The sequence below is a fragment of the Gallus gallus genome, chromosome 33 (genome assembly GCF_016699485.2).
Source record: "Gallus gallus isolate bGalGal1 chromosome 33, bGalGal1.mat.broiler.GRCg7b, whole genome shotgun sequence".
Taxonomy (NCBI): Eukaryota; Metazoa; Chordata; class Aves; order Galliformes; family Phasianidae; genus Gallus; species Gallus gallus.
This window is the reverse complement of record NC_052564.1, coordinates 1,974,553-1,990,611: the sequence shown is the minus strand read 5'-3', so window position 1 is coordinate 1,990,611 and position 16,059 is coordinate 1,974,553. Positions and strand designations below refer to the sequence as shown.

At 49.3% G+C, this 16,059-nt stretch overlaps 1 protein-coding gene and 1 long non-coding RNA gene across 2 annotated transcripts; both read right to left on the bottom strand.

Moving 5' to 3' along the window:
* Positions 1-2,443: 2,443 nt before the first annotated feature.
* LOC107049252 lies at positions 2,444-4,180 on the bottom strand. The gene is made up of 5 exons (XR_001461718.4): positions 4,108-4,180; positions 3,967-4,005; positions 3,344-3,379; positions 2,962-3,030; positions 2,444-2,594 (listed from the first exon to the last, which is right to left on the bottom strand). It is a non-coding gene; the product is annotated as an uncharacterized LOC107049252 (long non-coding RNA).
* A 7,009-nt stretch (positions 4,181-11,189) lies between these two features.
* On the bottom strand, positions 11,190-12,158 carry LOC769617 (olfactory receptor 14C36-like). Its single transcript, XM_001232903.6, has one exon. The coding sequence runs from the start codon at positions 12,156-12,158 to the stop codon at positions 11,190-11,192; it is 969 nt and encodes a 322-aa protein (XP_001232904.6).
* Between the last annotated feature and the right edge of the window lie 3,901 nt (positions 12,159-16,059).

Here is a 16,059-nt window from a genome sequence, read left to right as displayed (position 1 = left end):
TGCCGTAAGAAGTTCTGACTGCAAACTTGTTTTTGATGGACCTGTTTATTGCCAACTCACTCACAGCCCTGTATGGCACACCTGTACATCCATCTGAGAAACACGCTCAAGATCAACAATTTCTAATCAGGCCAAGATCTCTGTGAAGAGCAGTTTATTCATTAGTGCAGTAATGGGCACACACCCATTACTGACAAGGGAGAAATTGCACAATTAGTCGGTGAAATCCATACCCTGGGTCCGACGCAGGTAAAGCCTCTCCTGGGACTCATTGGTAGAGTGTCTCAGGCTCACAACCTTCTCATGCTGCTGCTACCTGACATTTCCATTCAAGGTCTGTTACCAACCCTTTGTTTTTAGGTGTGTTCTGTATTTTTTATGGCAATAGGAGGACAATATTTTCAACAGTCTGCCCACTAGTTCTGTCCTGTACTGGACTCTCCCCTGCCCTATATAACTACCTTACCTAGTATTGCCTGTGCCAATTCTACCCTGGTCGGATTGTCTCAACCTTGCTCTGTTCAGCAGCTTTCTTTGTGACTGGAAATTTCCACTGCAAAAACCCAACTTTATTCACACCTTACTTTAGGATTTGTTCACACTTTACTCGAGGTTTACTCACCCATTACTCAGTCTTTTCCTCACTCTCTCCTCCAGGTTTACTCACACTTTACTTCAAGTTTACTCACACTTTACTACAGGTTTACCCAAGCTTTCCCTCGGATTTTACTCACAGATTATTTTGGGTTACCTCACATTTACACTGGGTTTACTCTCATTTTTCTCTGGGTGCACCAACTTCTTACTCTGTGTGTTCCCACACCTTATTCAGGTTTTTTTCTCACTCTTGACTCCAGGTTTACTCAGTTTACTCTGGGTTCACTCACACCCGACTCCAATTTTACATACACTTTACTCCCTGTGTGCCCACACATTGCTCAGTATGGTACTTGCAATTTTCACTGGGTTTTACTCACACTTTACTCATGTTTTACTCACACATTACTTTGGATTTATTCTTCCATTTATCCTGGTTTTTCTAACACTTTACACTGGATTTGCACACACTTTGCTCCAGATTTACTCTTACTCTAACCTCGGGTGTACTCACAATTTACTCTGGCTTTAACTCACACTTTTCTCCATGTTTACTAACACTTTACTCTGGGTTTACTAACACTTTATTTCAGGTTTACACAGACTTTACTATGGGTGTACTCTTACTTTTCTCTGGGTTTCAGACACTCTGTACTCCGGGTGTACTCACACCTTACTTCAGGATTTTCTCGCTCTATACTCTGGGTTCACTTACAATTTACTCTGCTTTTACTTACACATGACTCCAAGTTGACTCACACATTACTTCAGGTTTATTCAGACCTCACTCTGGGTTTACTCACTCTCTACTCCAGGAGAGCTTACTATTTACTGTAGCTTTAATCACACTTTACTCTGGGTTTAGTCACTCTCTAATCTGGGTGTACTCAGAATTTACTACAGGTTTTACTCACCCTTTACTCCATGTTTGCTAACATTTTTCTCTGGGTTTGCTCTCTCTACTCCAGGTTTATTACGACCTTACTCAGGGTGTACTCCATCTGTACTTCATGCATACTCTCAATTTACTCCAGGTTTTTACTCCTGGTTTTACTCACACTTTTCTCTGGGTTTTACACACAGTTTACTCAAGTTCTACTCACACTTTTCTCCATGTTTTTTCTCTGTGTTTTACTCACACTCTTCCCCAGGTACACTCACAATTTGCTACTGGTTTACTCACACTTTACTTTGGGTTTGATCAGACCTTACTCAGGGTGTACTCATTCTCTACTTTGGGTGTACCGTCAATTTACTCTGGGTTTTACTCACACTTTACTGCACGCTTACTTACACTTGACTCCGGATTCACTCACTCTCTACTCTGGTTTTACTCTTACTTTCCTTCGGATTTACTCAGTCCTCACTGAGGATTTACTCACCCTTCTACTCTGGATGTATTCACAATTTACTCTGGGTTTACAAACTGTTTACTCGCGTTTACTAACACTTTAGTCCATCTTTACCCTTACTTTCCCCCTGCTTTTACTCATGCTTTGCACCGGGTTTACTCTTACTCTACTCAGGCTGTACTCTCACCTTACTGCTGTTTTTACTCTCCCCTTACGTCAGTAAATTCCGTCCCTTGGGCGGAACTGGAAGGACAAGTAGGGAGAGAGCAGAGGGAGGGTATTGGAGCTGCTCAGCAGCGTGAGCAGCTCCGTCCTTTAGGATTTTGGATCAGATGACGAGAGAGGGTGGGGAAGCCCACAGAGACATAGGACATGGCGTGTGTGGCATGGAGCTGGGGACCCCTCCCAGCACTTTGGGGTGGCCACTGCCAGGCAGAGGCAGACCTGAGTAGTCCCTGCTGAGCGTGAGGACAAGGACACAGAAACACAGAGTATAGATTTGCCGAGGGATTTAATGATCATCAGAGGGGGTCATTGATCATCAGGGTCTTCATCGGTCATCAGAGGCTGTCATTGGTCATTAGAGGGCAGCACTGGTCATCAGAAGATGTCCAAGGGCATTGGCGGTGAGGAGAAGCCTTGTCCCTGCAAGGTTTGTCCCCAGGGACTTAGGGCAGGAGAAGGATGGGCAGCAGCCAAGAGACCCAGGGCAGGACGTGGGTCCCCTGGGAACAGCAGCCACATCCCCTGTCCCAGCTGCATGGTGACCCTGGGCCATCCATAGGGCACCCTGAACATGCCCCATTCAAATCCCCTCCTCAGCACAGCCCCATAGAGCGCAAGGGAAGGTCTGGAGGTGACAGTGCCCAGGCCTCCCTGTTGGAACAGGCCAGGGACAGTCCCCTCCATACCATCCATTCCCAGCCCCTGATGCCTGGTCCTCAGGGCTCCGGAGACACCCAGGGTGCCCCAGGTGCCCTTGTGGGGTTGCAGGTGTCCCCGTGCTGCTCACCTAGACACGCAGATCCAGGGCCACACGTCTCACATGCAGGGGATTCTCCTCTGTACTGAAGAGATTGTCCTGGGGAGAAAGGGGGTGTTAGGGACACACTGAGAGTAATGGGACAGTGGGACATGCTGGGGGCAATGGGACACACAGGGACACCCTGAAGGTGCAGGGACCCATTGTGGGCACTAGAACACTGTGGTCCTGTAGTCTGCTCAGCCCCAACTACTCCCTGTTGCCTCCTTCCCCTGCCCATTGACCACCCGAAGTAGGAGGGAGCCCGACAGATGCCTTGGAGCCCCAGGGGTGTCCCCAAGTCCCAGGGGAACAGAGAGGACAGCAACACATCCCAGCCCCGTCCTTGCCCCAGGGTCACCCCTCAACTCACAGGAGGAGGAAATTCAACAGCATCAGACGGCAATGCCTAGGGAAGAAGAGCCATAGGGCAGCCATGAGGAACTGCAGAACTGGGTGTCCCCATCCGAGCCCCCTGGTTGGCCCTGGGTCTGCCCCCACCCCCATGGCTGCCAAGGTCTGTGTGCGCCTCTGCCCATGGAGGAGCTCAGGGCTGGGGATGGACACAGGGACAGGGCAGGAGCTTGGGGGACCCAGAGGGGGGGGAATAGGGCTGACAAGAGACTGGAGATGTCAGATAGAGAGGAACTGGGATCTCAAAGAGATGAGAATGGGGGAAAATGGAACAGAGGGGATCGGGGACCTAAAGAGATGGGAATTGGGTTGCCAATTCCCATCTCTTTAGCTTTGGAAATCTAAGGATTTCCAAAGGAGAAAGGAGATTTGTTTGTTCCAAAAGGATGGGATACAAGGACCCAAGGAGAGGGCATTTGGAGCTCCCAAACGTGGCCATTTGGGGACCCAAAGAGACGGGGAGTAGGGTGCAAATGGAAGAGATTTGGATGTGCCCAGGCAGGGGCAGACCCCACCCATCCCTGCGGAGCTCCCTGCTGGGCCACCCTTGGGCACAATCAGCATGGCTGCCCGGGCACTCACCTGAAGAAGATCCTCACCAGGCTGCTCTTGCACAAGTGGCTATGGGGTGAGGAAGAGAGGGAGTGAGAGAGAGCCTGGCATCAGGGACCCCCATGGCCAAACACCTCCAGCCCCAGCCCACATCCCCCATGGATGCTTCACCTGAGCTTCCACTGTGTGGCACAGGGCAGCGAGGAGCATCACGAGGCTAAGCGCAGCCGCCTTCATCTTCCTCTGTGCTCTGGGAGCTGGGTGAGGCTGCAGGAGGCATGGGCTGCATTTATCCTCCCAGAGCCTCTCCCGCTCCCCAGATGCCCCTGGCCTTGGCAGGCTCCCCTGGCATGGACTGAGCCTGGCATACAGCCACCCTCTGCCCTGGCCCCGGTGCTCAGGAGGGAGCAGGGATCAGAGGAAGAACACTGAGTGCTGGGATCCTGATGGCAGTGAGCCCAAAGCCAAGTCCCAGCACACAGCACAGCCTGGCCTTTCTGTCTCCTAGGACCACCCAGAGATGGCACTGTCCCCATATCAAGGCTATGTCCAAGGACTCATCCCCGAGTTCTCTTGAGTCCCGTGAGGCAGCAAGGTGTGGGGCTGATCCTTTGGGGAAGTGGGGACATAGCACGTGGGGACACTGGGAGGTGAGAGGGCAATTGGGACATGGGCAGTGAGGAAATGATGGAGCTATTGGGAAATCAGGGGGACACGGGGACATGGGGACGTGAAGATACGCGGACATCATGGGGATATGGGGACATCATGGGGACATGAGAATATCATGGCAATATGGGGACATCATGGAAATATGAGGAAATGGGGACCTGCAGCCAGATGGGAACTGGTTGGTGACAGGGACCTGGAAGGCCATAGGTGGGGCCGTCAAGGCCAGGCTGGATGTGGCTCTGGGCAGCCTGGTCTGGTGGTTGGTGACCCTGCACAGAGCAGGGGGATTGAAGCTCGATGATCATTGTGGTCCTTTTCAACCCAGGCCATTCCGTGTTTCTATGTGGGCAGTGAGGACAGGTGGGTGACAGAGACACATGACGTAGGGAGGCTGGCAGTGTCCACTCAGTGCCTTTGTCTTCATTCCGGAGGTCAGGAGTGAATCACAGACCTTGGCTATGGCAGACAGGTTTCCTCCTCCTTTACTGCTGCCAAACCCAATGACCACAACTTTTAGAATCACGGAATCTCAGAATCATGGAATACCTGAACCACGGAGTGACAGACTCATAGAATCAACAAGTCATGGAATCACAGAACCACAGTGTTGCAGTACCATAGAATTACAGAATCATGGAGCAGCTGAGGAGGGACCAGACTCCTATGGTCACATCAGGAGCTGTGTCATGTATTTTCTGCTCTCTTTAAATAGCCAACATCTGAAGTCCCCATGTTACAACCAGAAATCTGCCTCACGTGGCTGAGATGGCAGCAGTGCCACCCCTGTCCATGAGGACAGTTTGTCATTGGGGCACACAGGCAGGAAATCCAAGGCTGGGGGTGAATGTTGGCTGAAGGTTCCTGAATAGGTCCTGAAGTTGCTGGGCTGTGTGCCTGAGCTTCAGCAGAACAAAGGGGTCCTTCGGGTTTTGTTCCCATGACGATGACCTCCTGTCAAGGCTTCAAAGAAAGTGAGCCTTGTTTTATCTGGATGACAGGAAAGAAATAGCAGAGCACTGATAAATGGCTTAGAACTGCAAACGACTTCTTCAAGGAACTGTGAGATGCCGATTTGAAGTGCTCCGTCTGACAGAACAGCCAGCTGGTCACAGCTTCACGGGGCATTTCCCACAAAGAACAGAGCTGTTGTGGGGCATCTCTGAAAAGAGCACTTGAATGTTTGCTTTGGGAACTGGCCAGAGAGCAGTCAGCTGGAAGAGCTCCCTTTGGGCTGATTCTGCTCCGCACAGTATTTGTCAGAGCTTATCAGTGCTGCCTTATTCACTGTATTTGAATGCAACGTGGCATTATTCCTGCTCTGCAGTGCTTTTGAAAAGAACCAACAAATTGTCCATGCTGCCATCACTGAGGAATCTTGACTGAGGAGAGGTGCAGACTGTCCTTGAAATAAACCCAAAGCAGGTGGATGAACACTTGGTAGCAATTTCCCATCAAAGGTTCTCTTCGGGAAAACCCATCAGCTGCTTTGCAGCCATCTAAAAAGAAATGTTCAGGCTTTTGTAACAGCAGAATACTGAACAAGTGAAATGCCTTGAGGTCTGAGGTCTCGGGGTGCTCAGCCAGCAGCCTCCTCTGCAGCCATCTCCCCATCATGGCATTGTTTAGGTTAGAAATGACCTCTCCGATCGTCCAACTGTTAACTCAGTGCCGTCAAGTCCACCGCTAAGCCCATATCTGTGCCACGTCAGAGTATCTGTGCTGTGTCACCCTGCTGGGCCCTGAGCTTGTGCTGCTGGGGAGCAGTGCAGGGACTTCCATGGCACGATATGGCCTTGGTTGGGCTTGATGACCTCAGAGGTCGTCTCCAACCTGGATGATACTGGGATTCGAGGACGTTCAGATTCTAGCATGATACTGGGATTCTAGGATTCTACTTTTCCAGGGTTCTACGTTCCTAGAAGTCTCTGTTTCTAGGATTCTGGGATTCTAGAGTTGTAGGAGTGTAGAAATCCAAGCACGGAACACTCTTGTTTTGTAGGACTCTGGGTGTTTGCTTTGCTTTGCTTTGCTTTGTAGGCTGGTAGGATTAGAGCGCTCTTTGATTGCTGGATTTCAATGGGTCGCTGCGCCCTCTGGTGGCTGCCTTTATATCTGCGGGGTGCAAAGTAGCATGGAATTCGATTGCAACCATTGGTAAGAGGTGAGCAGAGCCGCTGTCTTGCTGCTAGAGCTGAAAGGGGTGATTGGAATGGATGTTCCCATTTCCTTCGGTTGTCTGTACCAGCTCTTACTCTGTGCGTCAGGACATCAGCATCTGTGCTACTTAACATCCCGTTCCCAACAAGCCAGCTGCTCATTCCAAAAAGGTGGAAAGCTGAAGTTGCAATATTTAGGTCTACTTTGCCTTTTGGCATTGCAGTGCTTGCTGTGTCTCATGGCAGTGCATGGACCCGAGGGTCTTGTGCTTTGACCGTGTGATTGTTAATTTAAACAGAAGCCCTATTCACCTCTGCCATTGTTGCCAAAGGCAAATCGCAGCAGTGGGTTCCACCAGAGTAAAGTTATACCAGCGGTCCCACCTTGCAGTGGCACAATACTTCATCATTCCGAGGCCTGAGATGCCACTGGACACTCTGATTTGGGTGACGTGTCCATGTGTAGAATCACTGATCGTTCCACTCCTCACCTGAATTTCTTCTCCAGGTATTCTCCTCAGGAAGGGAAGCCATCTTTCTCTGTCTCAGTCCCCCGCCTGTCTGGAATGCATTTTGGCTCCATGCATAACCACAGTAGCCCAGTTTAAACGATTCTTGGTGGAACATAATCCCATCCTTCTGGTGTATCCAACATTAGCTTGTGCCCATGACCATTCTGGATCCTTTTGGCCACAAATCAAAGGGTTTGTATTAGTGCCATGGTAAACCACAGTACCATTATTTCATCCTACTGGGTCATCCTAAAACATATATCCACCTGTCTATGTGTGGGTCTTTCAGGATTCCTGTGGACGCAAAAGGAAAGAAAATACGCTCAGTCCTATTTGACATGAAGGATTAAATCCACTGGTGCTAATCCACTGAAACCTTCCTAGACAGTTTTTTTCTTCCCATGCGTAAGGATTTGGGGGGGAACTGGGGGGGGGGTATCTTGGAGGGTTTCAAACTGAGGCATTTCCACCAGTGCAGGTTATCTGGTGTAAAATCCCATAGAATCTTCTCCTGGCTTGGTATGAACTTGCATGGCGGGTGTATTAGCAGACACACAACTGGCTTTCGTATTGGGGCAGCCATCCCCGCCATTCCCGCTCCATCTATTACTTAATTGGTTAGCAGTATGATGCAGTTTCAAATGCCACACAGATTCCAAAGTTTTTGCAGAAAGGTAACCAATTATTGGTGCTTTCAGTGATGCCCTCAGCCTGAGAATATTAGGGAGTGTGGAATACCCACCAAACCCCTTCCAACTTGGCCCAGTCTTAGAATCCTAAAATCCTTAGAGTTGGAAAGGACCCTTAAAGGCCATTGAGTCCAACAACCCTGCAATGAACAGGGGCATCCACAGCTCAAGCAGGTTGCTCAGAGCCTGGTTCAGCCTGGCCTTGAATGTCTCCATGGATGGGGCATCCACCATATCCCTGACAACCTGTTCCAGTGCCTCACCACCCTCACTGTCAAAGACTTTTCCTTATATTCAAATCCCCTCTCTAAGTTGGAAACCACTTTCCTTCCTCCTGTGACCACAGACCCTTCTAAAGAACCTGTCCCCTTCTTTCCTCTAGCTCCCCTTTATGCACTGAAAGGCAACCATCAGCTCATCTTATAGCCTTCTCTTCTCCATGCTGCGCAGCCCCAGCTCTCTCAGCCTGTCTCTGTAGTTGAAGTTTTTCATCCCTTGGATCTTTTTTGTGTCCCTCATCTGGACGTGTTCCAACAGCTCTGTGTCTCTCCTGTACTGAGGATTCCATGTCTGGACACAGCACTCCTGGTGAGGTCTCACAGTGCAGATTAGAGGTGCAGGATCACCTACTGTGACCTGCTGACTGCTCAGTTTTGGATGCAGCCCAGCGTGTGGTTGGCTTTCATGGCTGTGAAGGCACAGTGCTGGCTCATGCCCAGCTGCCATCCACCACCACCTTCTCGGCAGCGCTGTGCTCCATGCTTTCATCCCCCAGCTTGTACTGGTAGCAGGGACTGCCACGACCCAGGTGCCAGACCTTGCACTTGGATTTCTTGAACCTCATGAGGTTCTCCTGAGCCCACTGCTCAGCCTGACCAGGTCTCTCTGGATGGCATCCCGTCCTTCAGGCATGTGGAAACCACATCCTACAGCCTGGGGTTTCAGGACTGAAACAAACAAACAAACAAACAAACAAACAACAAAAAAAAAAAAACATCAGTTTACATTTGTGAGACCATTTTCAGTTGATATAAACACACACCGTGGAAATTTTCAGGTGGAATGTATGGAATTGTAATCAGATATTCAACTTCAAAATCTGATCATGTCTCTTTACAGGATATTCATAATCCCTGTCTTAGCAGAGAAATATACCCTTTGCTTCACAGTCACACCGTATTCATGTCATCACTATTTGGCAGAACACACATTATGAACAAAGACTGTCAAAGAGGAAGAACAGGAAGACTACAATTTCATCAGAAATCTCTGCTGCACACCTTGAGACCTCACTAAGAATCACAGCTGCTGCCATCTAACCAGACTGGTGTGTCAGCTTCACAAAAACAAGGTCAAATGTCCCACGGGTTTTATGGTTTTGTCCCTCTTCTTCTTCTTCTTCTTTTCTTGAATCAATATTGTAAGAAAAAATACCTGAAAGGAAAATGTTTTGTTACTTACATATTAACAATTCTGTGTGTTTTAGGAGAATCATAAGACATCGAATAGTTAGGTTGGAAAGGACTCCCAGGGTCACCAAGTTCCAACCTCCCCGCCACAGGAGGGCCACCAACCTCCAGTCATGAGAGCTGCTTCAAAAGTAATGCCTCCTTTTTTATTACGTTGGGCCATAAGATCAGAGGCGGATGTTGGAGGTATGGCTGTAGAGGCTGAACCTTCCCACCAGCATCCCGTTACACGTCGCTGCCATGTAGCAGATGGCAGCAGAGGGGCAGTCTGACAGAATGGCATCTGATGTGGAGGTGCATATGAAGCAAAGGTGTGCCACTGAATTCCTCCAAGCGGAAAAAAAGTTGCACTCATTGACATTCACCAGCACTTGCTGAACGTTCCTGGAGACCAAACAGTGGATGTGAGCAGAGTGAGTCAGTGGGCGGTGTGTTTCAGCAGTGGTGGCAGTGGGTCACCTTCACTGGTGCAGATGGTTATGATCATGGCATGCAGGCTCTTGTTCATCACTGGCAAAAATGCATAGCTAATGGTGGTACCTCTGTAGAAACATTGTGCTTTGTAGCTGAGAATTTGCTCTACCAAATCGTGTTATTGTGCTCTTTGTGTCTGTTGCAGTTTTCATGGAAATACATAGGAAACATTCCTTTTGGAAAGACTGTGTGGCCCAGGACAATTTCCATTCACTAAATGTGGCCCAGGCAAGACAAAAGGCTGGACACCCATGGGCTAAGGATTGGAGTGGGCAAGAGAGGAAAGGTATGGCTGGGGGTCTGGAGTTCTTAATTTGGGCTTCAAGGGAAGCTCTGAGGTTCAGCATTCTTGTAGTGGATTCCTGACAGGGTGAGGAATGCACTAAGAGGTACAAATAAGGCTTAAAGTCTGTGGGTTTTGCAGTCTGAGTGAGTCACAGCAGCACCAACATTGCCTGAACTGCTCTTTCCTCTTCAGGATCTTCAGTTTTTGCTGGCCAAACTGCTCTGCCCTCCCCTCAATCTCCCATCTCTGTTCCCCAGGCTTCTCCTGACCGCCTCATGTCAGTCATCTCATTAAAGACAGCTTTCTACCTATCAGCCTATGCTCCAGAATGGCTCCTGTAGGTCTCGGCTAATTTTTATCAGACCTTTGTGCATGATTCCTCTCCTACAGACCATCCTGGAGGCAGTGCCCAGCTCTGTACAAAAAGGAAAAAGCCCAGAAGGAAGATTGGAAACTTCTGAAATGAGAACCCACATCCAAGACCTTTTCCTATGCAGGGTCTCACAGGGACTGAGGAAGAGGGGATCTGACAACCAACGTGCAAAGCAGGTGCTGCTGCTGGCCTGCCAGAGGCACTGACGAATGTGAGCCTGAAAGCACAGAACCCAGCCAGGAGCCAAGGGATGGCCCATCAGCTATTGCAGGCTGAGGTCACCGCACAGTTTGACTAACAGCCATATGCTTCCTGCTGGACTGTGGGTTTCTGAGAGCAACTGACACAGGCAGCTCCAGAAATGTCTCACAAGATGGACAAGAGACAAAGTCATTGCATGCCCTTTGTTTTGATGTGGTTCACAGAGGGCCTGGCTCGTCATGTGCAGGGTGTCTGTGTTACACTGCTAAGGAACAAGATGAATACAAATTCAAAGGCATAATGAACTTACAGTGAAAAACATTAGAATACATTAAACACAGAATAAAACATTTAATAAATTCCATTTAACCAATGAAAACACAAAACAAAAAGAGACAATTTGATATTGTTAAAACCTGAGTTACAGATGACGTACAGAAAAATATGAGCAGTTCATTGCTTTTGAAACACATTTGTTCAACAGTTCTGACAGAGCAACCTTGAGCTCCTTGTTCCTCATGCTGTAAATAAGAGGATTCATTACAGGGGGTACCACTGCATACAGAACAGCCACCACCAAATCCACAGGTGGGGAAGAAATGGAATGGGGCTTCAGGTAGGCAAACATGGCAGTGCTGACAAAGAGGGAGAGCACAACCAGGTGAGGGAGGCACGTGGAGAAGGCTTTGTGCCGTCCCTGCTCAGAGGGTATCCTCAGCACAGCCCTGAAGAGCTGCACATAGGACACAACAATGAAGACAAAACATCCAACACCAATAAAGGCACTAGTACTGAGGAGTCCAAGTTCCCTTAGAAATTCTGATTCTGAGCAGGAGAGCCTGAGGATCTGGGGGATTTCACAGAAGAACTGATCCACAGCGTTGCCTTGGCACAGAGGCACTGAAAATACACTGGCAGTGTGCAGCAGGGAATAGAGAAGCCCACTGCCCCAGGCAGCTGTTGCCATAGTGGCACAAGCTCTGCTGTCCATCAAGGTCCCGTAGTGCAGGGGCTTGCAGATGGCAACGTAGCGGTCATAGGACATGATGGTGAGAAGGGAATATTCTGCTGAGAGGAAGAAGAGAAAGAAAAAGACCTGTGCAACACAGGCTGCATAGGAGATGGCCGTGGTGTCCCAGAGGGCGTTGGCCATGGCTTTGGGGAGAGTGGTGGAGATGCAGCCCAGGTCGAGGAGGGCGAGGTTGAGGAGGAAGAAGTACATGGGGGTGTGCAGGCGGTGGTCGCAGGCTATGGCTGTGCTGATGAGGCCGTTGCCCAGGAGGGCAGCCAGGTAGATGCCCAGCAAGAGCCAGAAGTGCAGGAGCTGCAGCTGCCGTGTGTCTGCCAACGCCAGGAGGAGGAACTCGCTGATGGAGCTGCTGTTGGGCATCTGGTACATCTGGGCACCAGGACCTGTGAGCACAAGAACCTGTCCAAGGAGTAGGAAGGTTAATGACGAGACATTCCACATCGGAAATGGTCATCGTGGTCAACAATTTGAGCTACATTTCATGCAGATGATTTTGCCATGAGCACCTCTGCCCATTTTGTCTCAAGGAGGCAGCCTTGTCCCTGTGTGTGCATGAGAACATAATGTTGCTGTGCTGATTTTCTGTCCAGAATTCGTCAGGTGACATCACTTCTAATGCAGAATTGCTTGCCAGCATATGCATTACCAGTGTCAGAAATACGTGGGTTGAAAAGGTTAATGATGTTTTTTTCCTGCGCTGTCGGGTCCCACTCACCACGGCAAAGTAGTTTTAAGTAAATTCAGAAATCCAGAGCAGTTCTGCTGCACACATTGTGAATGGCAGAGAGAGCTGAGAGGCAAAGGGATTCACTGCTGCTTATCGCAAAGTAAGGGGAGCGGGTTGGGCTTGTTTCCAAACGCTCTGAACATGCAACTCTTCAAAGGGAGAATGTCCTCCCATGTTACCTTGAAAAGACGCCAGACCCTGCTGAGAGCAGAGGAAACCACTGCCCATCACGGAATGCCCACCCTTTCTCAGGGGTCCTGAGCAAGGTCTTATCACCACAAATCTGGCAAGCGACACCTAAAAATTCATTTCACCAACCTCAGAGCATTTCCTTCATATAGCATCTGGCAGGCTGAGTGCTGAGCCTGGCAGGCGGCAGAGTCCCTGCCCCGGCACACAGCCCCTGGGGCACAGCTGCACCCCCGGCTGCACAGCCTGCAGCCGTCCTGGGACATGCAGTCATCAGGGCTGTGCTCTGATGCTGCAGCATGGAAACCATCAGTTGAAGCACATCTATCTCCATGACTAGGAAACATGGTGTGTCTTCAGCCTGCTATGGATTGTCTCTAATTTAGTGATCCCTCTATTAAAAGCAGCTGCATTGCCTGCAGCCAGAGACTTACCTCGTCAAGAGCTGTGAACAGTCCTCCTCCAGTGAGCTCACAGCCTGCTCACGCTCATTTTCCTTATAACTTCATGCCACCTGCAGATCACGTCCCCTGTATTTTTGTGCTGTACAGAGGATCTGCTCCTAGGCACAGCTGTCTCTGTGCAGATATGCCCCCTTGTAGGAGCTCCCTGTGTCCCAGGAGCACAGCCAAGCTCAGCAGCAGAGGATGTCATTTTTTCCTCCCCACTCATCTCCCCTGAGATGTCCCTGGGTCTCCATGGCCAACAGCTCCTGAAAGACAACAGCATCGTGACTGTACTTTGAAATCTGCTGCATTAACCACCAGATGTCCAGAAGACACTGACCAATTATAGACATATGGTTAGTCCTACCAGAGCCTGTTTGCTGTAACCAAAAGGGCACACAGAGAAGGACAGGGAGGGGTGGAGTTCCCCTGTGCAAGGCACTGATTCAGCTGAAGCACTACAGGCATCTCATCACTAGATGGAAGCCCTGGGGCTGAAATGGGATTCAGCTCCCTGTTGGACCCACAGGAGCTGGGATTTCTCTGGATCAGATCAGATGTGCACAGTGAGTTGCCAGCATGTGAGCTCCTGCTGTGAGTCCTTGGTCCTTTCCTTCCTCACCTCACTGTTTATTAGTTGGACTGGGCTTCTTGGAATCCTACGTGTCAGAGACAGGTGGGAAATGTTGGTGCAAGGCAGATGTGCCCTTGGTGAAAGAGGAGGTGATCAGGGAATACCTAAGCAAACAGGATCCCGAGTGACAGGAATCACAGAATCCTTGAAGGGCCTGGGTTGGAAATGACCTTAAAGACCATCCAGTTCCAACCCCCTTGGTGTGGGCAGGGCTGTCAGCCGGTAGATCTGGATGCCTGGGGCCCTCAGCATCTTAAACATCTCCAGGGATGTGTCACCCACTATTTCTTTGTGATTCCGGTTCCACACTTGCTCCATGCCCCACATCATGATCTTAGGAATGTTTGGAGTGCGTTCCAAATGTCTGATGTCAGGTCACCCAGTGAGGCTCTGCAGTCTCTGCCCATGGAGGTTTTCAAAATGCATCAGGTGCAAATGCTGAACAACTTGGTCTGTCCCTCTTTGTCCTGGGTTGGACGGCAGACATCCCCCAGGTTTCCTTCCAGCCTGGGATTTCATGTGATCCCATGTGCTCATGGCCTATTGCTGATGGGAAGAGAGCAGATGTTTCCAGAGCAAGAAGCATCCTGTGCTGCATGTGACCATTGAAAACAAGGTCTGAGAGCACGAAGACAGATCAGAACCACAGTGTGACTCTGTCAGTGCAAAGACTGAGAGCTGTCACAGAAGGTTCTGGGCAGGGAAATTCTGAGGGGGACTCAAGGCTCTGTGCAAGACACAAATGGATCTTCTTTTCTTTTTGAATCTGTAAGGCTGAAAGATGTTCTTGTCAATAAAACTGAAGCAAAGTTCGAAGACTAAGATAGAAATGAGCAAAAATGTGTTAACGCACTTCTCAAGTTCAGAAATACTCCTAAGTTCTTTTTCTTTTTAAGTTGTAACACCAGACTTTGAGGCAATTTTATGTAATTTTTATAATTATAATTTATTTTAATGAATGGACAGTGCTTTCCAGAGCTGTGTTTGCAGGAAAGATGTCTTCAGGTACAGGGACACAGACAGCGGTGCCAGTGCCAATGCCCTGTGACTAATGCCCAGCGTCCACCGCTGCTCTACCCTGCTGCGTATTTCATGTCCCTCATCCTCCAGGGGTCTCCAGCTCTCCTTAATACATGACCATGCTGAAGGGCATGTTTTCAGCAGGCCATCCGGACACACTCTCTTCCCACTGCTCTCCACATTTCCCCATCCCTTGCTCTTTGTTCACTCAAATACTTCCCAACCGTCTGGCTTATATGTGACCTTCAGGGAGATTACTGGAACCTGCTCCATCTCTCCAAAGTCTGATGGACTCTCTTGTCAGCTCCTTCACTGTGATTATATCTAGCCGTTCCTATCTCTGTCTAACTCATTTCTTGTACAAGTACTCCTTGTGAAAGACCAACCTAAGTAGATGCAGCTTGGACAAGGCATGCAGTTGATCACTGTGTTTTACTGTTCATTCAATTGCATCACGTTTCCTTCTGTTTGTTTGCAAAAAAGAGAAATCTTTCATTGCCCACATGCAGCCGGTTCTCATAGGAGAGCCAGTGGGAGTTGGTGCAAAGGAGGTTTAACAGTGAGCGGGAGACTCCAGAAGAGAAGAGTGATGAGAGGAAAAGTGATGCCAGTCCCATGGGGCCAATGGGAGTAAAAATGGGGTGGGGAAGTTGAGAAGGACATTTGTCCACAACAGTGACAGAGCAAAGCTCATTAGGGGACATCCTGGATCAGTATCAATTGCCAAGTGCTGCTTTAAATTCTTGTTTATACACAACTATAAATAAATAAATAACTAGACTTCATAAATGCCCACTGGACTGTACCACTTTAAGCTCTCTTCAGATACCTCTCCAGTTAGCTGTACAAGTTCTGAACACCTGAAGAAGATGACAGGAAGGGAGAAGGCACAGGACAGCTCCTTAGGCTGTAATGGGCCCCACTGGGCATTTGATGCTGAATCCATCAACTACCAGTGAAGAGAGAAGATGGCATAAAGTGCTCAAGAAGACTTCGAAATCAGAAGGAACAGAGAAGTTTCTTGGAGTATTAATGGGCCCCTCTGAGGGCCACAAACAGGAAATCTTCCCCAGGGACTTGTTAGAGCAGATAATTGGAAGCCATGATTACAGGCAGGCAAAGGCACTGCAATGGTGGCTGTGATGCTGAGAAAAGCCTCCTTTGTGTTATGAAGCAGAAAGGCCCAGCCCTGATCCCCAGACCCTTGGCAGGGGGATCCTGTCCCTCCTGCTGGCTCAGGGCCCT